At 43.3% G+C, this 25,536-nt stretch overlaps 1 protein-coding gene across 3 annotated transcripts in view; it reads left to right on the top strand.

Moving 5' to 3' along the window:
• Nucleotides 1-17,832, top strand: part of spns2 (SPNS lysolipid transporter 2, sphingosine-1-phosphate) — a 267,467-nt gene extending 249,635 nt beyond the window's left edge. Inside the window, exon 13 of one of the 3 annotated variants that reach the window (XM_030129915.1) lies at nucleotides 17,703-17,832. Coding sequence is in view for 1 of the 3 variants with exons in the window: in XM_030129913.1 (XP_029985773.1) it covers nucleotides 17,703-17,717 (15 nt within the window). In the remaining 2 variants the exon portion in view is untranslated. Of the gene's footprint in view, nucleotides 1-3,973; nucleotides 3,993-17,702 lie in introns of those variants that run through there. The other 2 variants (XM_030129913.1, XM_030129916.1) reach the window with 2 other exon arrangements.
• The last annotated feature ends 7,704 nt before the right edge of the window (nucleotides 17,833-25,536 follow it).

Here is a 25,536-nt window from a genome sequence, read left to right as displayed (position 1 = left end):
CCTAACCCTAACCCTCCAGGACAAGTGGACCTAACCCTAACCCTCCAGGACAGGTGGACCTAACCCTAACCTTCCAGGACAGGTGGACCTAACCCTAACCCTAACCCTCCAGGACAGGTGGACCTAACCCTAACCCTAACCCTCCAGGACAGGTGGACCTAACCCTAACCCTCCAGGACAGGTGGACCTAACCCTAACCTTCCAGGACAGGTGGACCTAACCCTAACCCTAACCCTCCAGGACAGGTGGACCTAACCCTAACCTTCCAGGACAGGTGGACCTAACCCTAACCCTAACCCTCCAGGACAGGTGGACCTAACCCTAACCCTAACCCTCCAGGACAGGTGGACCTAACCCTAACCCTAACCCTCCAGGACAGGTGGACCTAACCCTAACCCTCCAGGACAGGTGGACCTAACCCTAACCCTCCAGGACAGGTGGACCTAACCCTAACCCTCCAGGACAGGTGGACCTAACCCTAACCCTCCAGGACAGGTGGACCTAACCCTAACCCTAACCCTCCAGGACAGTTGTACGTAGCGGTCTGTCAAACTGTCAGGTGAATCCCAGCAGAAGCTCTTGGTGAACACAAAAGGCCGGTCCACTTCAACTGTTTGGAATCACTTTGGGTTTGATGAAGAAGACCAAGAGCAAAAACACATGTGGTGTAAAAAGTGTTTGGTAGTCGTGTCCGCATCGACCACTAACACAACAAATCTTCAGCTGTCAATCCACAACAAGCATGAAATAAGGTTTGTGGTTGGCTGGCCTTGGTGGTGCATTTAAGGGCAATCGTAAAAATCGGACCAATGGCCCTGTATCTTAGCGACCAAATTCAAAGCTTCGGTAAATGTATCCAGATCCATTTCTTCTCCCCCAGTTCTGTGTATTTATTCTGTTACAGAAATAGTCCATGTTCTGCTCATATTCAATCAGATCTGTAAAAAATTCAGATTCACTCTTGATATCATTGATACTGATTTATTGGATCAATCCACTTCCTATCTGTTAGAATGGGAACATTTGTCAAAGTGGCACCAAATCCAGAATCAGATCCGGATCCAAATAATTTCAATCCCTTGTGTTGACATCATCATACAGAAGCTGTAGACCAAGTTTGAAGTCAATTGGAATCGTAGTTTCGGAGAAGAAGACGATTGAAAGTTTTGTAACGGACGGCAGACGCCACATGATGACAACAGCTACAGCCTGTGGGCCGCCAAACTCAAAATGACATTTGTTGTGACTTCCAGAGCTGTACATGCAGGGCGAGCGTAGGGGAAATCTATCTGGTTTATACGGTTGCTTTTCAATCTGAATATCTTGAATGTTCATCTGTAGACACAGATATGATGCAGATGTGTGGTGCAGCCCCAGTGTGTGCAGCTGAGGCCTTCAGACCTTCAGACCTTCTGCTGTTTGTTCAGCTGCAGGAGCACCACTCTTATCATTCAGCTGGAGCTCACAGAAGCACACACATCAAACACCACTGGGTTACCGTCCAAGTGCAACTGTTTTCATGGATTCGTCACATACTTTTTCATGAGTTTTCTACAAAAATGTTGAAAACTGAAAACTCCTAAATGCATCCATTCCACTAAGGCAGTAAATCTGTCAAACTGGACTAAAAACAGGAAGGTTTTCCTTGTAAAACACAAACTCTCACTGACAGCAGTAAAGGAAAAATCCATTCGACATGTCATTTTGAATCCCAGTACATATCTGGATGGAATCATCACATTTGAATTAACAACTGCAGATTAAATACAGACTCTTTCCTCAGTAACAGATGCCAAATACACTTACTTTTATGTTTAATTGCATCAATCAGTCAGTGTTGAACAGAAAATGACTAAAAAAAAAAATAGTGATTCAACCCTAAAAAAAACCCCAGATCCATCTTTAACCCAAACCATCTACTGATGTAAACTGTTTAGTACCTGTGGATCCACTAATCCTATCAATACATTAAAGAAGTGGTGTCAAATACAGTTTGAACTCAATTATTCATAGGATAAAATGTATAAAAACCTGTAAGACAAGAATAAATGAGCAAAATACTTTAAAAAAAAATGTGGAAAAGATGAACCAAAAAGCTTTGAAATGTGGCATAAAAGTGAAAAAACACCACTAAAATGAGGAAAAAATGAGTAAACTACTTGAAAAATGAGCAGAGTCCATCCTTTCATCCCATCCAGAACCCTGTATTTATTCAGTTAACCCTAAAAAACCAGAACCATCTACTGATCTGAACTGTTGAATACCTGCTGATCCACTAAAACTATCAATACATGGAAATAACTGGTGTCAAATACAGTTCTTCATCTTTTCATAGTCATCAGATATGACTATATTTGGACGCTCAGAGGCTCTGTAGTTATCATGGAAACACCGTCATCTTCTACAGCATAGATTCTCTAGTCAAACCCATGGAGTTGGATCAGTGACAGTGATTTGGCTCATTTTCTTCTCAAATTAGAAGGATTTTTTTCACTTTTATGTCATATTTTGAGTTTTTTTGGTTCATTTCTTCTTTATTTTTCACATATTTTGCCCATGTATTCTCATTTTTTCAGTTTTAATACATTTTATCCTGTCAATAATTGTGGTAAAACTGCATTTTTCACCAATTATTGACAGGTGTTGATAGGATGAGTGGATGAACAGGTGGATTGTTTTGGGTCTTTATGAGTTAAGGTTGGGCTTTTCCTTCATTTAACTCTATTTCCAGTCTCATGTCAGGGTTTTTTCAGTCTGCTCTGCGTCCTCGGAGCCAAAAACCACTCGTGGGTTTGATTGGACCGAGGCCGTTGCTAAACCCGTGGCTCCTCCCCTTCGGTGGAGGATCCGACACGTATCCCAGAACACACAGCTGTAATTATCCCAACATCACACCGGCATTTCAACACTTTAATTTCATGTTTGAGTCATAAACTAATCACAGTTCACAGCAGCGTCTAATAAATGCAAACACAGAACTGGAGCTGAGAACATTTACAACACAAAGACGACTGGAGGAAAATCCACAGAATCTCTGAGTTGGAGCTAATTGGAGTCTTTGTGCGATGTTATTTTCCTGCAGATGTTTGTACTTCAACTGAACTATTCACTAAGGTGTTATTGGAATCACAACATGAGGTTGTAAATGTAGAGTTGTGCTTTTCCACAGGTGCACTCATGGATAAATTCCACTCATTTGGAGGAGACACCAGTGAAAACACCATCACATCATTTCTCAGACTTTATTGTCATTCAGTCAGTGGATGTGATGGAAAAAAACACAGTTGGTCAGGTCTGAGTAGGGATGGGAATCCAAAAGAATTTAACCATACCGATTCCATGATCCATTTTGCTTATCGATCCGATTCCTTATCGATTCTCAGTTGTCTCTGCTGCTTTCTCCCAACTCTAGTCTCCATGTTTCCAGGTAGAGTGGGGACCAGAAGACGACTGGAAACCACAAGTGAACACAAGTGACGGAGCAAAAAGTGTCGTATGGAGACAGCACAGAAAACTGAGAGAGACAAAGAAATCCATTTAATATTGTAGCAAGAATAGGATACCAAATTATTTAAGAATGGAGTGTTGATTTATTGATTAATTTAATTATAGATTTATAACTAAGCTTAAACTTAAATCAACCCAAAACAATAATTTGGAAATCTTGCAAAGGTGGTAGTCCGCTGACTGCACAGGGAACCCGAGCATGAAAAGGCAGTACACAAGAATAATTGAGGCAGCAGATTTGTACACATATAAAGAATTTATTAACTAAACTAAGACACAAATAACACAAAGACAAGAGACAAATACGACAAAAGGGAGCAGGAGATTATGGACAAGGGAAAAATAGACTAAACTGGCATATGGTTATATTCAAGATATTATAGCGTTAGTGAGGTTAAGGTGAGGTAAACCTACTTAAATTGGAATAACACCAACTCAGATAAATCAGGAGTAAGTTTTCTTACAGGTTGTCGGTCTTTGAAGGATGCGGGTCTTGACTTTGTAGAAGGAGCATGTAGCAGCTGGAATGGCACAACCGCGGTGAGGATGCAGGCTGGAGAGGCCTTGACGGAGAACGGATGAAGTCTTCTGACAAAGTTCGAAGCAGGAACAGGCTGTGGGAGCAGAATGCTCGCCGGAGCTCTGGAAGTCTGAAGTTCTGAAGTTCTGCTGGCTGGAGGAGGTTCACAGCTGGCTCTGGTGGCTGGTTCTGGAAAGCTCGCCAGGAGAAGTGGAGAACAGCGAAGGTGGAAAAGCTCTTTGCGAGCTCAGAAGATGGTAAAAGCTCTTTGTGAAGTTTTGAGAGCGAGAGTGATGGTAAAGCTCTGTGAGAGCCCAGAAGATGGAAAAGACTGATGAAAAGTTGGTTTCATTTACTTTTATAGTTCTGTCCAAAACCAACCCGGGACGCCTCCCTCGTACATGTTGATGAGTCATCGATGCCTCGGGGCGTTGCCTTCTTTGTCTGTTTTTGTAATGGGACTAGTACAAAGGCTGAACCCAAATGCAAGACCAGAACACAGATGACCAGTTGAGAGTGTTTATTAAACACAATCACAGTAGTAAAAACACAGCACAGAATAGTTAACACGTCTGTGAAGGCGTGTGATTCTGGACTCTTCGTCCGGGCTGTGAGCGGGGAATATGGATGGTCAGCACGGCCGAGCCGGAGGATTCCCGTCAACACCCCGACTAGGGCAAAACAGAGGATAGTCAAAAAACAAGCCAGGTCATACACAGGAGGGCAATTCAGGAGGCAACGGGACATGAGGGAAAGGCTACTCACGGTCAAGGTCCAGGCGAGGGTCGAAACACAAGGTAACACGTTGGAGGCTGAGGTAAACAGGGAATAGGCAGAATCAGAAGTCGGATGAACGAACCAGGTCAGAACCAGATGAGCAGGCAGACAAGGAACAGGCAGGATCGGTGGTCGGAAGGCAAACGGGTCAAAACGGGCAGACAGACTGACAGGGATCCAAAAACGCTGGTAAGTGAGCACACAAAGGTAGAACACAAACTGGCAAAGGAACAGGGGAAAACACAGGGTTTAAATACACAAGAGGGAGGGAAGACAATTGGACACAGGTGGAGATAATCAGGGAGGAGTCAGGTAATCAGGAGCAGGTGAAACAATCAAGGAGGGGAAGTAAAAACACCAGACATGACACAAGAGGGAAACTTAACAAAATAAAACAGGAAATGACAGACAAAACAGAAAAGACAGACACAGTCTGGGAGCAGACATGACAGTACCCCCCCCTCTAAGGGACGGCACCGGACGGCCCAGGAACCTCCGGGTGGCGCTGATGGAAGTCCCGGATCAGGTCCGGGTCCAGGATGTAAGAGGCGGGCACCCAGGAGCGCTCTTCAGGGCCGTATCCTTCCCAGTCCACCAAGTATTGAAATCCTCTTCCCCGACGATGGGCCGCTAGGAGCCGGCGAACATTGTAGGCTGGACCTCCATCAATGATCCGGGGTGGCGGTGGTGGCTGGGTGGGAGGGACTAACCGGCTCTCCTTAGCCGGTTTAACTTGACTCACATGAAAGGTCGGGTTTATCCTCATGGTCCTAGGTAGCTTCAGGCGAACAGAGACAGGATTCATAATTTTTGAAATAGGAAATGGGCCCACGAACCTGGGTGCCAATTTGCGGCTCTCCACCCTCAGAGGAAGATGACGGGTTGACAGCCACACACGTTGGTCGCGCTGGTAGGCCGGAGCTGGAGTCCTGTGCCGATCCGCAGCTGTCTTGTAGATCCCTGAGGCTTTTAACAGAGCTTGTCTGGCGCGAATCCAGGTCCTCTTGCATCTCCTAATCATAGCCAGAGCTGAGGGGACGCTGACGTCCTTCTCCAGGGCCGGGAACAGAGGAGGTTGATAACCACAAACTACGTGAAATGGAGACAGACCAGAAGAAGCACAGGGCAGCGAGTTGTGGGCGTATTCAACCCAGATCAGCTGGCGGCTCCAGGAAGCAGGGTTGTGGGAGGCCAAAACTCTAAGACCGGCCTCCAGCACCTGATTGAGCTGCTCAGTCTGACCGTTGGACTGTGGGTGATAGCCCGAGGACAGACTAACAGACGCCCCGATAAGGGAGCAAAAAGCACGCCAAAAACGTGCGACAAACTGAGGACCTCTGTCCGAAACAATGTCTCTGGGAAAACCATGTAATCGACAGACATGATATAACATGGCCTCTGCTGTCTCCTTAGCAGAGGGGAGCTTAGGTAGTGGGACAAAGTGAGCCATCTTAGAAAAACGGTCAACAATGGTCAACACAGTGGTATTTCCATCAGACGGGGGCAGCCCCGTCACAAAGTCTAGTGACACATTAGACCAGGGTCTACTGGGAACAGGTAGAGGGTGTAATTGACCAACCAGAGGTTTATTGGAGGACTTACATGCTGCACAGACGGGACAGGCAGCAATGTACTCCGCCACCTCCTTCTCCAAGGCGGGCCACCAGAAGCGCTGTTTAATAAAAAACGCAGTCCGCTGGACTCCCGGGTGGCATGTCAGCCTGGATGTGTGGGCCCAGTGAATGACCTGCGGGCGGAGGTGAGCAGGAACAAACAGACGGTCTGGCGGAACGCCAGCCGGGATGTCACAGTCATGTAATGCATTAATAACAGACTTCTCAATCTCCCACTGCACCGCCCCCACCACACAGGTCTCAGGTAGGATAGATCCCGGTTCAGAATCAGATTTAACAGGCATAAAGAGTCTGGACAGAGCGTCAGGCTTCACATTTTTAGAGCCGGGCCGATATGAAAGAGAGAGGTTAAAATGAGTGAAGAACAATGCCCACCTGGCCTGACGGGAGTTGAGTCTTTTGGCAGTCCGCAAATACTCCAGATTCTTGTGATCTGTCCAGATCATGAATGGAACCTCTGTTCCCTCCAGCCAGTGACGCCATTCCTCCAGGGCCACCTTGATGGCTAGCAACTCCCTGTTGCCGATGTCATAATTCCTCTCCGCTTTCGACAGTCTCCTGGAGAGGAAAGCACATGGGTGGAGCCTGTTGTCCTTTGGAGAGCGTTGGGAAATGACAGCTCCAACCCCCAAATCAGATGCGTCCACCTCCACGATGAACTGACGGGCCGGGTCCGGGACTGACAGAATGGGGGCCGAAGTGAAAGCCCCCTTTAGCTTCACGAACGCCGCCTCTGCTTCGGGGCTCCATCTGAAACTGGACTTAGGGGAGGTCAGGGCATGCAAAGGGGCAGCCACACTGCTGAACCCCCTAATGAACTTCCTGTAGAAATTAGCAAAACCAAGGAATCTCTGGACATCCTTGCGACTGGTGGGAGTGGGCCAATCTTTAACGGCACTGACCTTGTCTGGGTCCATCTGGACATTCCCCTCCGCGATGATGAAACCCAGAAAAGAAACAGACGGGCGGTGGAACTCACACTTCTCAGCTTTTACAAACAGCTGGTTTTGGAGGAGTCTCTGGAGCACCTGGCGGACATGCTGGACATGTGACTCCTCATCCGGGGAAAAAATTAGAATGTCATCCAAATAAACAAACACAAAAACATTGAGCATGTCTCGTAACACGTCGTTAACTAGAGCTTGGAAAACAGCGGGGGCGTTGGTGAGGCCAAATGACATCACTAAGTACTCGTAGTGTCCACTGGGGGTGTTAAAGGCTGTTTTCCACTCGTCCCCTTCTCTAATTCTCACTAAGTGATATGCGTTACGGAGATCTAGCTTGGTGAATACTTTGGCCCCATGTAATAGTTCAAATGCTGAAGACATGAGTGGTAATGGGTATCTATTACGGATAGTAATGTCATTAAGGCCACGATAATCAATACAAGGGCGGAGCGTCTTGTCCTTCTTGTCAACGAAGAAGAAACCTGCCCCAGCTGGAGATGAGGAGGGTCGAATCAGGCCGGCCGCCAGAGACTCATCAATATACTTTTTCATAGCAGCCGTTTCCGGGCCAGACAGAGAATACAGCCTCCCCTTAGGGGGACAGGTTCCAGGACGCAGATCAATGGCACAGTCATATGGTCTATGAGGAGGCAACGCAGTGGCGCGAGACTTATTAAAGACCTCCTTCAGGTCATGATAGCATTCAGGTACCTTATTAAGAGCGGGAAAAACCATCTCCTGCTCCTCCGGTGAATTGACGGATGCCACGGTGACCGGGACTGATACGGATGGAGGGTCAGGTCCCCGGACCCCCCCCACGACAGGAACCACACCCCTCTCCCCAAGATTGGACCTCCCCTGTCTTCCAGTTTATACACGGGTTATGGAGCAGGAGCCAGGGGTGACCTAGTATAAGAGGGTGAGAGTCAGAGTGATAAACATGAAAACTGACTTCCTCTGAGTGACCATCCATGAACCGGACGGTAACTGGTTGCGTCCGTTGGGTCACTCTACAGATGATGTGGTTGTCCAGAGCCCTCGCCTCCAGGGGTCGCTGAACCGGGAGCAGGCTGAGGTGGAGCTGTTCAGCTAATCTCTCGTCCATTAAATTAGCGTCTGAACCGGAGTCAATCAGGACAGGAATCTGCAGAGACACAGAGTTAGTGCACAAACAGACCAAAGGCTGCACACGAGAGGCGCTGGACACACAGAACGTTCTACTTAAGAGAGACTCCTCATCTGCTACCGTTCCAAGTTTTACAGGGCAGTTGCTGACCCGGTGCCCCTCCTGACCACAGTATAGGCACAGACCAGCCACCAGACGGCGTTGACGTTCCTCTGCCGACAGACGAGTCCGACCCACTTGCATCGGTTCTACTTTCGAACCCCCGCTGGACTCAGGTACTGGGTGAGGGGGTTCTGTGTGGGGCTTACTCACGGAAGGCTGGTGGTTCCATGATGGTTCTGGCTGCCAAAACGCCGACTGGTCAGAAACCTGAATAGCTGCCTCAATGACATCATCCAGTGAATGGAGTTCCTGCCGGAGCGCCATCTCACGACCGATGGTGCGGTTAAGACCGCTCTGGAACGCAGAGATCAGGGACTTCTCATTCCATTCAGATTCTGCTGCTAGAGAACGAAACTCACTGATATACTGCCTAATGGGACGCTCTCCCTGCCTCAGCCTCATGAGTCTTTGTCTGGCCTGTGGTCCGCGGATAGGATGGTCATAAATCCTTTTTAGCTCAGCCATCAAACCCGAGGCTGACTGAGTGATGGGAGACCCTTGTTCATATGCAGCATTGAAAAGGCTTAAAGGAGGGCCTTCCAACAGGCTAGCAATATATGCAATCTTAGCTGACTCATTAGCAAAACGGTGGGGCTGGGAATCAAAAATGAGCTGAAGCTGCGTACAAAAATTACGGCAAGTATCAGGGTTACCTGTGTACTTAGATGGAGGTGGGATGTTAGGTTCCTCCAAGGCTTTAACGGGTGAGACAGAGTTAATGTTCTCGACTGGCGGGACCGGAGCAGAAGCCTGATTATCAGAAAACTGAACGGACAGCTGATTCATCTTGTCCATTAGGGAGTGCAAAATCTGTTCATGTCCCCCTAGAAGTTGCTCCTGGGACCAAACTGCCTCCCGGACCTGGTCTAGGTCTGCTGGGTTCATCTTATTGGCCAGTTTGTACTGTAATGGGACTAGTACAAAGGCTGAACCCAAATGCAAGACCAGAACACAGATGACCAATTGAGAGTGTTTATTAAACACAATCACAGTAGGAAAAACACAGCACAGAATAGTTAACACGTCTGTGAAGGCGTGTGATTCTGGACTCTTCGTCCGGGCTGTGAGCGGGGAATATGGATGGTCAGCACGGCCGAGCCGGAGGATTCCCATCAACACCCCGACTAGGGCAAAACAGAGGATAGTCAAAAAACAACCCAGGTCATACACAGGAGGGCAATTCAGGAGGCAACGGGACATGAGGGAAAGGCTACTCACGGTCAAGGTCCAGGCGAGGGTCGAAACACAAGGTAACACGTTGGAGGCTGAGGTAAACAGGGAACAGGCAGAATCAGAAGTCGAAGTACGAACCAGGTCAGAACCAGACGAGCAGGCAGACAAGGAACAGGCAGGATCGGTGGTCGGAAGGCAAAACGGGTCAAAACGGGCAGACAGACTGACAGGATCCAAAAACACTGGTAAGTGAGCACACAAAGGTAGAACACAAACTGGCAAAGAAACAGGGGAAAACACAGGGTTTAAATACACAAGAGGGTGGGAAGACAATAGGACACAGGTGGAGACAATCAGGGAGGAGTCAGGTAATCAGGAGCAGGTGAAACAATCAAGGAGGGGAAGTAAAAACACCAGACATGACACAAGAGGGAAACTTAACAAAATAAAACAGGAAATGACAGAGAAAACAGAAAAGACAGACACAGTCTGGGAGCAGACATGACAGTTTTGGCGCGAATCCAACCCCCTCGTGCATATTAATGAGTCATTTGCATATCTCAGTGTCACGTTTCTCTTCCTTTGGGGAAGAGATAGGACGTTGTGCAGACTTGTAAGAAAACTTTGCATCCTTAAATAAGATCCTTAAAAAAGATCACTTAAACTTCATACATCACCTGTAACCTCACTCAGCCTAAGTAAAATAATAGCATTATTCTCAGACATGTTACAATCAGTAATACTCTTACTTTCACGATAATTCACCGTGACATAAACAGGACACACATATATGAAACCACAGGTCAGGAAAATGGCCTAAGTATTACATCTACATAAAAGAGTTAACGTGCTGAGTTAATCAACATTAACACATTTCTGTGATCCTATTAACATGGCACATATAGTGATTTTGTTATTCAGTCTGTTGTTTGTTTCTGGGTTCATCTTCACCTCTGGATGAGCAAACATAATAAACAGATGTGAAAGTACGAAGTCGGCTAAGTGTAAACACTCAGTTTATGAGTCCTTAATTTACTATGGCGGGGAAGACGTCTGATGAAGAACAGATGAAAATGGGCCTAAGTTTTGTTGCTTTAAGTCCATTAAAGTTAGGCTAGGTTCATTCCTTAAAATCATTGGTCTTCCTAAATGTCACTTGCAGAGGATGTCCCTGCACTGACCTGATACCAGCCAATCAGCATGGTTGTTCAGGAATTCGGTTTGACCCAGAGACAGAGGTGATCTGATTAAGAGTTTTTGGTCTGTCCTTTGTTCACTGACTGCACGTCATGACGCTACAACAGCAATTTGACACTGACAAAGACGAAAACAAAGGGAATTTGATCCAGAATTTTTATCCGTTTTAGTTAGTTTTGTAAACACACAATACAGTTTCAGTTAGTTATGGTTTTATTCTTTTAATTATAGTTTTTATTTATTTCAGTTAATGAAAATGTTTTTTCAATTCTGGTTTTCATCATTTCATTAGTTTTCGTCAACGATAATAACCTTGAGTCACAGTAGAAATAATGGGGTTAAAGCAGTGTTTCTCAACCCTGGGGTCAGGACCCCACATGGGGTCGCCTGAAATTTCTAGTAATTGATTAAAAGAAACAAAAAAAATGACATACTAATAAAAAATATAGCACTGTGGTTCTGTTTGTGTCACATGTTCTCTGTGGTCAGTTTCAGATGCTGCAGCTCTGTCATCATTCATAGTTTCAGTTCTTGTTTGTTCAGTATTAATTGTCCTCCTTGTAAATCCCAGCTGGACTGACTGGACAGATCCTGACCTTTAATCTACACCTGGATTTACTGCCTCTGTCCACAAGAATAGACATTATATAGACTAAATGTCCACAGTAACAGACATTATATAGACTAAATGTCCACAATAATAGACATTATATAGACTAAATGTCCACAATAATAGACATTATATAGACTAAATGTCCACAATAATAGACATTATATAGACTAAATGTCCACAAGAATAGACATTATATAGACTAAATGTCCACAATAATAGACATTATATAGACTAAATGTCCACAATAATAGACATTATATAGACTAAATGTCCACAATAATAGACATTGTATAGACTAAATGTCCACAATAATAGACATTATATAGACTAAATGTCCACAATAATAGACATTATACAGACTAAATGTCCACAATAAGAGACATTCTGTAGACTAAATGTCCACAATAATAGACATTATATAGACTAAATGTCCACAATAATAGACATTATACAGACTAAATGTCCACAATAAGAGACATTCTATAGACTAAATGACCACAATAAGAGACATTCTATAGACTAAATGTCCACAATAATAGACATTCTATAGACTAAATGTCCACAATAATAGAATTATATAGCCTAATAACCACAATAATAGACATTATATAGACTAAATGTCCACAATAATAGACATTCTATAGACTAAATGTCCACAATAATAGAATTATATAGACTAAATAACCACAATAATAGACATTATATAGACTAAATGTCCACAATAATAGACATTCTATAGACTAAATGTCCACAATAATAGACATTCTATAGACTAAATGTCCACAATAAGAGACATTCTATAGACTAAATGTCCACAATAAGAGACATTCTATAGACTAAATGTCCACAATAATAGAATTATATAGACTAAATAACCACAATAATAGACATTATATAGAGTAAATGTCCACAATAAGAGACATTCTATAGACTAAATGTCCACAATAATAGAATTATATAGACTAAATAACCACAATAATAGACATTCTATAGACTAAATGTCCACAATAATAGACATTATATAGACTAAATGTCCTCTAACATTAGCATTTCTTTGCAACATAGTATAGCAAACATAAAATTACATGATCAAAACAAATTAAATTTGGCAAAAAAAACAAAAAACGAAAAAGTCTCTGTTTTCAATGTCTGGGGTCACCAGAAATTTGTGATGTTAAAATGGAGTCATGAGCCAACAAAGGTTGGAACCACTGAGTTAAAGGGTTAAACGGAATATGTGGTCTTCCCCAGGGTCGTCAAATACAGTTCACCACAGAAACACAAGTACATGATGGAATAAAAACCACAGAAACACAAGTACATGATGGAATCAAAACCACAGACACACAAGTATATGATGGAATAAAAACCACAGACACACAAGTACATGATGGAATAGAAACCACAGAAACACAAGTACATGATGGAATAAAAACCACAGAAACACAAGTACATGATGGAATAAAAACCACAGAAACACAAGTACATGATGGAATAAAAACCACAGAAACACAAGTACATGATGGAATCAAAACCACAGACACACAAGTATATGATGGAATAAAAACCACAGAAACACAAGTACATGATGGAATAAAAACCACAGACACACAAGTACATGATGGAATCAAAACCACAGACACACAAGTACATGATGGAATAAAAACCACAGAAACACAAGTACATGATGGAATCAAAACCACAGACACACAAGTATATGATGGAATCAAAACCACAGACACACAAGTACATGATGGAATAAAAACCACAGAAACACAAGTACATGATGGAATAAAAACCACAGAAACACAAGTACATGATGGAATAAAAACCACAGAAACACAAGTATATGATGGAATCAAAACCACAGAAACACAAGTACATGATGGAATCAAAACCACAGACACACAAGTACATGATGGAATCAAAACCACAGACACACAAGTACATGATGGAATAAAAACCACAGAAACACAAGTACATGATGGAATAAAAACCACAGAAACACAAGTACATGATGGAATAAAAACCACAGAAACACAAGTACATGATGGAATCAAAACCACAGAAACACAAGTATATGATGGAATAAAAACCACAGAAACACAAGTACATGATGGAATCAAAACCACAGACACACAAGTATATGATGGAATAAAAACCACAGAAACACAAGTACATGATGGAATAAAAACCACAGAAACACAAGTATATGATGGAATCAAAACCACAGAAACACAAGTATATGATGGAATAAAAACCACAGACACACAAGTACATGATGGAATAAAAACCACAGAAACACAAGTATATGATGGAATAAAAACCACAGAAACACAAGTACATGATGGAATAAAAACCACAGAAACACAAGTATATGATGGAATAAAAACCACAGAAACACAAGTACATGATGGAATAAAAACCACAGAAACACAAGTACATGATGGAATAAAAACCACAGAAACACAAGTACATGATGGAATAAAAACCACAGAAACACAAGTACATGATGGAATAAAAACCACAGACACACAAGTACATGATGGAATAAAAACCACAGACACACAAGTACATGATGGAATAAAAACCACAGACACACAAGTACATGATGGAATAAAAACCACAGAAACACAAGTACATGATGGAATAAAAACCACAGAAACACAAGTACATGATGGAATAAAAACCACAGAAACACAAGTACATGATGGAATAAAAACCACAGAAACACAAGTACATGATGGAATAAAAACCACAGAAACACAAGTACATGATGGAATAAAAACCACAGAAACACAAGTACATGATGGAATAAAAACCACAGAAACACAAGTATATGATGGAATAAAAACCAGAAGAGGTGAATCTAAAAGTAGAACCTCTGGGCTGAGCCTCCAAATCCAACACTAATCCTGTTGTAGCAGCAGTGGATCAGAGACAGGATGGGAAGCACACAACACAACACACAGCTGGGGGGGGGGTGTTACTGACAGCCCCCCCCCCATCCAAAGCCACGCAGGCACAGCACCATGACAGATTACAGGTCTAATGTCCATTCTGAGCTCAGATAGTTTGCTCTTCTTCACCTGTTTTCTTTTCAGTTCAACAGCTCACAGAAGTGCAGAGGACTGACCTGAAACTGGAGTCTGGAATATTTGAACCCATAGGAAACACACACAAACAAAAGAGGAAGAGAAGAGAATGTTTTATCCTATTAAAAAAGAAAAGAACTGATTGAAAATGGAGTTGTGGTCATCGACCGTTAGCAGGAGACAATAATAGGACCTTTAATTTTAGGCATGCAACAATAAGAATAAAAAAACCAAAGCAGGCACAATAAAAATAGAACAAATATTCACCAAACAGAAGCTGTGTGTGTGTGCAAAAAGAAGAAATACAGTGTGTAAAGTGTTAATTTGGCATTTTACTAATATGTACATACAACTCCAAAAGAAATCCAATAATGGACGTAAATGTATAAACCAGGGTTTTTTACAGTGCAGATCTAATTATTACAATTATCTAATGACTCACAGTTATTGCCTTTATATGACCATGTAGACAGACAGACTCAGTATTAAACATGGAAATCTGCACATCTGGACCATATGGGGTGGGGGGTCTGTGGTAAATCAGCTGATATGTGTTGGTTCACAGTGTTTTATTATTGTATTGTATTTCATATTATATTTTTATATTGTTTTACTGTACCGTATTTTCTGAACTATAAGTCACACTTTTTTTCATTGTTTGGTCGGGGGTGTGACTTATATTTCAAATTATAAACATATTATATAATATCACATGTTCATTATTTTCACACTGATAACCACAGGAGGGCGCTGTAGGCTTGTGCACCTGCTACTTCTGTACCACTGAACATTTAACATGTCAACGTTACCGCTAACTTATAAAGGCAACTGAGAAGGGCTGAAAAAAAATACCATCAAAAAGAAAATCATCTTCTGCGGACTAAAAGCTGCAAGTAGTGAAATATGCAGCTGAAAACGGTAATTGAGCAGCAGAAAGAACGTTTGGAGTGAGCGAGAAACTAGCGAGGGACTGGAGAAAAGCAGAGGTTCCTCTGACTGCAGTGAGGAACACAAACAAAGCTAACGGCTAACTGGCTAAAGCTAGGTGGACACAGCTAGAGGGAGGAGTTGGTACACGGGGGTTGGAACAACGTCCTGCAGCAGAGGCTGGTCAACAGGGCAGTTGTGTCTCAATGTCCAGGTAGTTGCCACGGAGATGAATATAAATGAGTTTGGGGAGGAGCTTCTTGGTGTTACTGCTTCATGCAACGCAACCGCCTCTATCAGAGAAAGGATGCAAAATGCCACATATATGTTTTTTTCTTCTTTATTATGCATTTTTTGGCTGGTGCGACTTATACTCTGGAACGACTTACAGTCCGAAAAATACAATATTTCTTAAATGCATGCATCTGATTATTACAATTATCTAATGACTAACAGTTATTGGATTTATACATCTGGAGGATTTGATGCAGTCGGACAGATGGGGGGGGGGTGTATTAAATCAGCTGGTATGTGTTGGTGGGTGGTGGTCTGTATATGTGTTGGTCACAGGCTGGTTCTGGGGTGGTCCTGTTATCTGGACAGTTCCAGCAGAATAAATAGAATAAAATAGAACAGAATAGAATAAAATAAAATAGATTAAAATAGAATAGAATAGAATAGAATAGAATAGAATAGAATAGAATAGAATAGAATAGAATAGAAGCTTTATTGTCATTGCATAATAACTACAATGAAATTGCACATGCCCCCCCCACATAAAAAAGCACAGATAACATTCAAATTCCACTCTTCCCACTCATAAATACATTGACCAAACACATCAGGAGTAAAATACTTGTGTATAAAAGTGCATGTGTGTAAAAGTCCTGTGGCTTGGATCTTAATGTGCTGGTGACTGTGGTGTGTGTTGGTGGTTTAGAGCGGATGGCTTTTGGATAAAACTGTTACTGAGTCTGGTGGTCTGTGATCTGAGTGACCTGTACGGTTTCCCTGAAGGCAGGAGAGTGAACAGCTGATGAGCAGGGGTGTGTGTGTGTGTGTGTGTGTGTGTGTGTGTACGGTCCTGCCCTGGTGTGGTAACAGGACTTGGTCCTGTCCTGGGGTGAGGGAACAGGTCTGATAATCCTGTGTAGTGCAGTGTGGTCTGCATACACATGTACAGTCTGTTCAAACAGCAGAGGTCAAAGGTCACCTGCAGACTCTTGCAGATGTTGTTTCTTTTTAGGATCTGGAGGAAGTGGAGGCATGCCGGGCCTTTTTAACGATGGCTGTGGTGTTTGTAGTCCAGGAGAGGGTGTCTGTGATGTGTGTGCCCAGAGATCTGGAACTACTGACTGACTGTCTGTGTCTGTCTGTTGGTGTCTGTCTGTTGGTGTCTGTCTGTCTGTTGGTGTCTGTCTGTCTGTCTGTCTGTCTGTTGGTGTCTGTCTGTCTGTCTGTCTGTCTGTCTGTTGGTGTCTGTCTGTTGGTGTCTGTCTGTCTGTTGGTGTCTGTCTGTCCGTCTGTCTGTTGGTGTCTGTCTGTTGGTGTCTGTCTGTCTGTCTGTCTGTCTGTCTGTCCGTCTGTCTGTTGGTGTCTGTCTGTTGGTGTCTGTCTGTCTGTCTGTCTGTCCGTCTGTCTGTCTGTCTGTTGGTGTCTGTCTGTCTGTCTGTCTGTCTGTCTGTCTGTCTGTCTGTTGGTGTCTGTCTGTCTGTCTGTCTGTCTGTCTGTTGGTGTCTGTCTGTCTGTCCGTCTGTCTGTTGGTGTCTGTCTGTCTGTCTGTCTGTCCGTCTGTCTGTCTGTCTGTTGGTGTCTGTCTGTCTGTCCGTCTGTCTGTCTGTCCGTCCGTCTGTCTGTCTGTCTGTTGGTGTCTGTCTGTCTGTCTGTCTGTCTGTCTGTCCGTCCGTCTGTCTGTCTGTCTGTTGGTGTCTGTCTGTCTGTCTGTCTGTCTGTTGGTGTCTGTCTGTCTGTCTGTCTGTCCGTCTGTCTGTTGGTGTCTGACTGTTTGTGTTTGTGTGTTTCAGGTGGTACAGATATGAGGGCGGAGCCTCCAAAAGGACGGACAACAGAAGAAAAGGCGGGGCAGTTTCTCCACCTTATAACCCCGCCCCTGCGTGCTCGTCCTCCTGCTGCTCCTTTTTTTTTTTTTTTTTTTTACGGCCTTGGGGTGGGGGGGGGGCTCATCACACCCGAGGAGGGAGGGAGCGTCTGGCCCCTCCATGAAGGACTCCTCAGTCACAGGTCGGTGGGAAGGCGGACAGCGGCCAATGATCCACTGAACCTTCCACGGGGGGGGGGGGGGGGCGGGCAGCGAACACCGCCCCCCCGCCTCCTCCACTGTCCCCCTCCCAGTCCTGATACCATACTACTGAATGAATGCTGGCCCTGAACCTGCCCTGTGTGTGTGTGTGTGTGTGTGTGTGTGTGTGTGTGTGTGTCCGTCCGTCTGTGCCACACCATCACTGTCCGTCCCTTCAGCCTTTGCACTGACCCCTCAGTTCTTCAGTCTGTTTTTAATGCACATCAGCAGGAGGAAAAAAAACAACAAAAACAGCACAAATACATCGACCAATAGGAACGCATCCTCGTTCAGTCATGAACCAATAGTTTGATTTGGGTCACAGAGAAAAACACACACATATAAAGAACATATACCGTACTTTCTGGACTCTAAGCCCCGCCCACCCCGTCTCCATCGTCTCAGCGTCGCTTCATTGATGCCACGCTGACGTCCAGCAGCTCTACTTCCTTCGTCAGCCGGATCGATGGTTAGCCCAGAAAACATGAATTAGCCGCATCATTTTAGAGCCGCAGGCTCAGTGTGTGGAAGAAAGTAGCGGCTTATGGAGCGCACAGTACGGTCATTGACATAGTTTATAAGTGAAAAAGGCTGAAGCTGTTTGTTTCTGCTTCTCCTACTCCATCCTTTGAAGGACCTGAAACTGCAGGAAATGAAACATGAAAGAAGAAAACAAGTCCATTCAATCGTCTGAGTGGACAGTGTGTGGTATACCTTTGTTTTTTCTTCTTCACTCGTACACACCTGTCCCCTGAAGCCCCGCCTCCATTTACCCTGAAGCCTCGCCTCCATACCCCCTGAAGCCCCGCCTCCATACCTAAATAAAACATTCACACAAATTCATTTACATTTAATTTCATAAGTCAGTTAGAGGTGGTGTGACTTTTAAAACCCCTGAGAATTTGACAAATCCAAACAACTTTTAAAACTCCATTTCAATTCATCATTCAGCTGATTCCATCATTTGACACCGATATCACAAACACAGCCATATTTAACGTTTGTTCTTCATTCCTTTCTCTTAAATTTAAAAAAAATGTTAAATACCAACAGGAGGACTTTGGTTCTTAACACAAAAAATAATTTGTATTATTTTTTAATTTACAATATCAGGAAATGTACAGATACCAGATCCTACAAAAAAAGAATGACTTGGCTGAAGGTAACCACCTAGCTCTAGCACCAAATTTTAATGTCTTCTGACAAATGGGTGTAGGCCTGGGAGACTGGCAACTGATTCAAATTGGAGCCAAATAGGTGATCGTACGTCCAAACTGAACCAATTTTAGTAAAATTAAATTTGTAGGGGGCGCTATGGAGCCAAATTTCAAATTTTTCAGATGAATGGGTGTAGACCTGGGAGATAGACAACTGACTCAAATTTGAGCCAAATCGGTGATCGTATGTCCGAGCTGAAGCAATTTTTGTAAAGGTAACTTTGTAGGGGGCGCTATAGCGCAAAATTAAAATTTCTTCCAATAAATAAGTGTAGGCCTGGGAGATTGACAACTAATTGGCAACATTTCTTTACCGACCTCTACGAAACCTATATGTAAATTCAATTTCTCACATTTCTGAATTCTGGGCAAAATTTGGTGAGTTTTTGTAAATGTTCAGAGGGTCAAAATTGAGCTCAAAGCGCAGGAGAAGGAAAAAAATAAAAAATAATAATAATCTGAGCAAGAACAATATAGCCGTTTCCGTGGCAACCACATATTTGGCCTTATGTCAAAGCTCTCGAGCCCCCCCACATGTCTGTGGGGTCAGAGGTCACATGTCGTGCACTTACACCCACATGACTGACCCCGAGTGGGCGTGTCCCATTGACTCCCATTCATTGTGAGCAGGTGTAAATATGCGGTTTGTGCACATGTCATGTACATGTTCTTAAAGGTCTCAGTGCCGTGAATGTGAATATGTGAGAGTGGCGACAGTGGAGAAAGGCGACGGCGTCACTGGAGCTCTGACCCATGTGCCCACTGCAGACTCAGTAGGCCCTGCACCGGCTTTACTGGGTCAGGCCTAAATGTGAAAGAACAGAGAAGAAGAGTACGGAAGAGGATTAGGGCCACTGGGAGGAAAACAGAAATGAAGGTCCACGACATTTTTTTTTATTATTATGAGAAAAAAATCTGAATTCTGAGATTAAAATCAGAATTGTGACTTTAATCTCCTAATTATAATAATATAATAATTATGGACTTTCTTCCTGTGGCTCTGACCCTGTTCTGTAGAAGAGAGAAAAAAAATCATTTCAGAATAAATCCATAAATAATCGTCCAATAGTAAAGCAGACTGCGACAGAAGGGCTGGTTTTGTTGCTTCAATACAAACTTCCCTCAACATTATGTAATTATTATATAATTATTATTATTATATATAAATAATCAGACATCAGCTGGAGATAATGAGATAATTCTGTCATCATTACCCACCTGTCCGTCACTTTAACCCAGTGTTTCCTCATACTGTCACTCTTCTCTCTCTCTTCTTTCTTCTCTCTTCTCCTCTCTTCTCTCCTCTCTTCTCTCTTCTCTTCTTTCTTCTCTCTTCTTTCTTCTCCTCTCTTCTCTCTTCTCTTCGTTCTTCTCTCCTCTCCTCTCTTCTTCTTCTCTCTTCTTCTTTTCTTTCTTCTCCTCTCTTCTTCTTTCTCTCTTCTTTCTTCTCTCTTCTCTTCTTTTCTTCTCTCTTCTCTCTTCTTTCTTCTCCTCTCTTCTTTCTTCTCTCTTCTTTCTTCTCTCTTCTCTTCTTTCTTCTCTCTTCTCTCTTCTTTCTTCTCCTCTCTTCTTTCTTCTCTCTTCTTTCTTCTCTCTTCTCTTCTTTCTTCTCTCTTCTCTCTTCTCCTCTCTTCTCTCTTTCTCTTCTTTCTTCTCTCTTCTTTTCTTCTCTCTTCTTTCTTCTCCTCTCTTCTTTCTTCTCTCTTCTTTCTTCTCTCTTCTCTCTTCTTTCTTCTCCTCTCTTCTCTCTTCTCTTCTTTCTTCTCTCTTCTCTTCTTTCTTCTTTCTTCTCTCTTCTTTCTTCTCTCCTCTCTTCTTTCTTCTCTCTTCTCTCCTCTCTTCTCTTCTTTCTTCTTTCTTCTCTCTTCTTTCTTCTCTCCTCTCTTCTTTCTTCTCTCTTCTCTCCTCTCTTCTCTTCTTTCTTCTTTCTTCTCTCTTCTTTCTTCTCTCCTCTCTTCTTTCTTCTCTCTTCTTTCTTCTCTCTTGTCCTCTCTTCTCTTCTTTCTTCTCTCTTCCCTTCTCTCTTTCTTCTTCTTTCTTCTTTCTGTGCATGTAAACACAGTCTGGAACTGAACCTAAATTGTTCATGTGTGAACATCAGCTGATCGGCCTGAACGTTCTCCTCCACTCTGAGCTGTTAGTGCACAGTAGGACCAGACAGACGAGACATTTATGCACAGGTGTGTGTGTGTGTGTGTGTGTGTGTGTGTGTGTGTGTGATTTGAACCAGACACTGGATTCTATATGTTGGATAATTTATAATCGTATATGCTTTTATAAGTTCATGAAATGCTACTTTAGACGTTTTAAGGAACACCTGTTTTGTGTCCATGAGAAGCAGAAGCAATAACAGAAGGAAACCACCTTTATTATTTGGATTATTTGTGTTATTAGTCGTATTTTTATTCTTTTTATTTCTGCTTTTCCACACGCTGCCTTATCAGTGAGCTGCTTCCCTTTAAAAGGTGCTCTCTGATTGGATGGTTTTGGATTTGTGGACACACCCACACAGAGACAGAGTCAGGGTCCGGTCCGGTCTGGTCCAGTCGGTCCGGTCCAGTTGGTCCTGGTTACAATAGCAGCCTTTGTCAGTGCAGACCTTCATCCTCAGACGTGGTCAGATCTGATTCCACATGTAGAAGAAAAAGCTCCTTTGAGAAGAGTCGGAGGTAGGCGGGACTTCATTAGACCTGGGAATCCAAAACCATCAACGGGAACGGGGAACTCCACCGAGCCACCCCGGTGATGACGGACGCTGAGCTCCAGGACGGAGAACAGATAAGGCAGGAATCCACCTTAAAGGGGTTCCAGGTAATCCACCTTAAAGGGGTTCCAGGTAATCCACCTTAAAGGGGTTCCAGGTCAGGGTTTACGCTCTTAGCTTAGTTCCATTAGCTTAGCTCCGTTAGCTTTGCTCCGTTTATAGGCAGTAAAACCACAGATAACCTCAGTTTTCAAACAGAAACTCAAAGCCCCATTAGCTTAGCTCCGTTAGCTTAGCTCCATTAGCTTAGCTCCGTTAGCTTTGCTCCGTTTATAGGCAGTAAAACCACAAATAACCTGTTTTCAACTCACAAAGATAACAATGTCCCATACCTGCGTGGGCGGGGCACTGCATGTGTGGGCGTCGCTGTGGTTGCCACATCATTCGCTTCCTCTTCTTCCCTGTGGGTGGGTGGAGCTCTGAGTGTGGGTGGGTGGAGCTCTGAGTGTGGGTGGGTGGAGCTGTGAACTCTGAACTCTGTCCGACCTGAGTGTTTCCAAACCAACGTGAACAAACCCCACTTCTTATTTTCCTGTTTCTGGAGTTCCTTTAAGTTTTTTTTTTCTTACCAAATGAGGTTTTTTTTATATAACTACAATAGAAAGATCTATATATAGCTATATCATGCAGCCACTTTAATATATTGTAAATGATGGCTTCGATGCAGTGTATTTATTTGTTCTTATAATGAAGAATAATGTGTAAAGGGAAGTTGACGTGTGGGTTTAGAAATGCCTGTTTGTTCGTTTGTGTCACACACTGTTTTCCATCACTAAGCTTCACCTGGTCGATGGTTTTCACACATTATGCGACAAACACGAACTGAAACGGGACAGTTTTGTGACGACACATTGGTCGATTTAGCTGTTGCATTCATTTTTTCGTCGGTCTTGTGCATTTTTTTTTTTTTTTTTTTTTTGTAATTTTTTAAAGAACAACTGATAAAACCATTTGCACATTTAATGTTCAGGGATTTTTTTGCAGCCTCTTCCACTTCGTGCTCACAGGAAGTGCTGACATTTTGTCATTTTTATCATCAGAAGGGATGTCGGGCTCATGAATTCACTCTCACTTTGCCAAATTTGGTTGATTTAGCGTCCGTTAGCGTCTGCGTCCGTCGTGTTAAGACTCTGTTAATAATCACTGAAGTGATGAATGGAGAATGTGCTATTTCTTGTCATACAAGAATCCTGTATAAATTAAACCTTTTTCTGATGTTGAGCAGAAAACAGAAGTTATTTTTATTTTTAGAGGAAGTCAAAACATGAGACATGTCTGAGAAATCAGAGGATGTAATTCTAGAAAAGTGAACTGTGACGCTCCGCCGGGGCTGAGAGAACTTGTACATGTGTGTAAAAATCCAATAAACCTATTTAATCCCTTCATACCTCCACTCTGTCTGTGTTTGTCTTTATTCTGACGCACATTCAGCACAGAAAAGAAAGATGGCATCTAAGACATTTAAGGGTTTTTTTTTGTTTTTTTTTTTGCTTCATATTTTTATTGACGTGTATTCAAGAGAATTACAGGTCCATACCAATACTGTTTGTATGCTGACTCAATTATGTAAGACCAAATACTGTACAATTCTGTCCAAGAACCTGCTGATGCTGTTACCATAGAGACGGGCTGTCAAACTCATGTCAGTTCAGTTCCGCATTCAGCTAAATACAGGGTCTGCACGTGACATCACTACGGCTCCGCCCACTGAGTGTCAGACAGAGGCAGATGAGTGACAGCGTCGGCTTCAATCCTGTCTAAACTGAAGAACAATACTGAATCCAAAAAGGGGCAGAGCTGTTGTTGGTTGATTGTTGTAGCGTGGCTCAACTTTGTAAACTTAATAATGTGGCTAGTCGGAAAAAAAAAACAAAAAAAATTGAAGGTCTTCCTTTTAAGGGTTTTTTTCATTCCAGTCTTCCCAAACCCAGTGACAGCTATTTACAGAATATTAACAGGAAAAAGGAAAAAGAAATGACTAAAAAAACCTCTTTGCAGACTGACAAAACACCCACAATGTGTCGTCAGCTTTTTCAGACCCCCAACAAAGCCAAAATGGCCGACATATATAGGGAAAAGCCCCTCCCACTGGGCGTGACCCACAGCAATCAATTAAACAAACCTGATTTTTCCTCAGACAATCACAATAACATGAAACCTCAAAACACAAGAGAAAAAAAGAAAAATACTCCTTTTAACCTTTCCACTCTAGTTTTATCACATACCACTCTCCACTACAGAGAAATAACCTTAATAAGTGGAAACCACTAATTAAATGGTCAGGTGACCATTTTCCCGCCTGACGCCCCCTTTATTAACCGGCGGCACTAGCTCCGCCCCTGTTTGGCCAGCTCATGGTCAGTCTGCAGGAAGTAGTGCATGTGGTGAGTGTCCAGCCTGAGTGTCCAGTGTGTGTGTGTATGTTGGTGTGTAGAACAAACAAGTGTGCACCTTGTATGAACTACTGTATGTGTGTGTGTGTGTGTGTGTGTGTGTGTGTGTGTGTGTGTGCGCGATGTGTACTTGTTTGGATGAATGTGGCGTGTACCTGTGTGACACGTATTGTGTGTGCATGGCGTGTATTGGGTGTGTGTGTGCGTGTGAGTGTGAGTGCGCACTGTCCGCACTCAGTAAAGGGGATGCTCCGTCACAGTTGTATTTTCAGGTTCTTAAAGCAGTGGGAGCTATCGTTTACAGACACCCAAAGACAAAGAAAACAGAAGCAGATGGATCCACAAATCCAGGAAACCAAACCCAGATCTGTGGATCCTGTTTGGTGTCAGCTAACATTCACTGATGCTGTATTTTTGGTCCAATCAGACCTGAAATGACCGATTGTTTTGGCTAACGGTCCTTCTTAGTGCAGCTCTTGGTTTCATGATCAGATCTTTCCTGGTTTTTGTCTCATTTTGTGATTGTGAACCTTGTGCTCCTACATGATTAGTAAACTAACTGAAACTGAGGCTAACCTAGTTTTACAAATACGGAAGAACTGGAGAATAAAGCTACGACGGAGTATTAGGACCACAGAAGAAAAGAAAAACACTGGGCACTACCAGAAGAAAGTCAGAAAATATGGAGATAAAACCTGTAATTTTATGAGAATAAAGTCATAGTTATAAAAAAAAAACTCATAATTTAACAAAAATGTCATTCATTTATAAGATTAAAGTCGTCATATTCCGACAATAAAGCCATAATATTATCAGAATAATGTGTTCATTTAAACCAGGTGGTGTAAATCTGCTAATTTCCCAGAATGCAGTGGTGCCCTGCTGGTCCACAGCAGTAGTATCTGTGTTGGATAAAGGACTGGATCTGAACTAGACTCAGTAAATCTGCTCAGTCCCAGTAGATCCTGCATAGATTCACTGGGGTCAGTCCACGACCTGACTGGAAATGACCTTTGGATCAGCTGGTTCTGGGCCCTAGTTTTGAGCCCTTTGGATCAGCTGGTTCTGGGCCCTAGTTTTAGGACCCTTTGGATCAGCTGGTTCTGGGCCCTAGTTTTAGACCCTTTGGATCAGCTGGTTCTGGGCCCTAGTTTTAGGACCCTTTGGATCAGCTGGTTCTGGGCC

Source organism: Sphaeramia orbicularis, unplaced genomic scaffold (genome assembly GCF_902148855.1).
Source record: "Sphaeramia orbicularis unplaced genomic scaffold, fSphaOr1.1, whole genome shotgun sequence".
Lineage (NCBI taxonomy): Eukaryota > Metazoa > Chordata > Actinopteri > Kurtiformes > Apogonidae > Sphaeramia > Sphaeramia orbicularis.
This window is presented reverse-complemented; position numbering and strand designations above follow the sequence as displayed.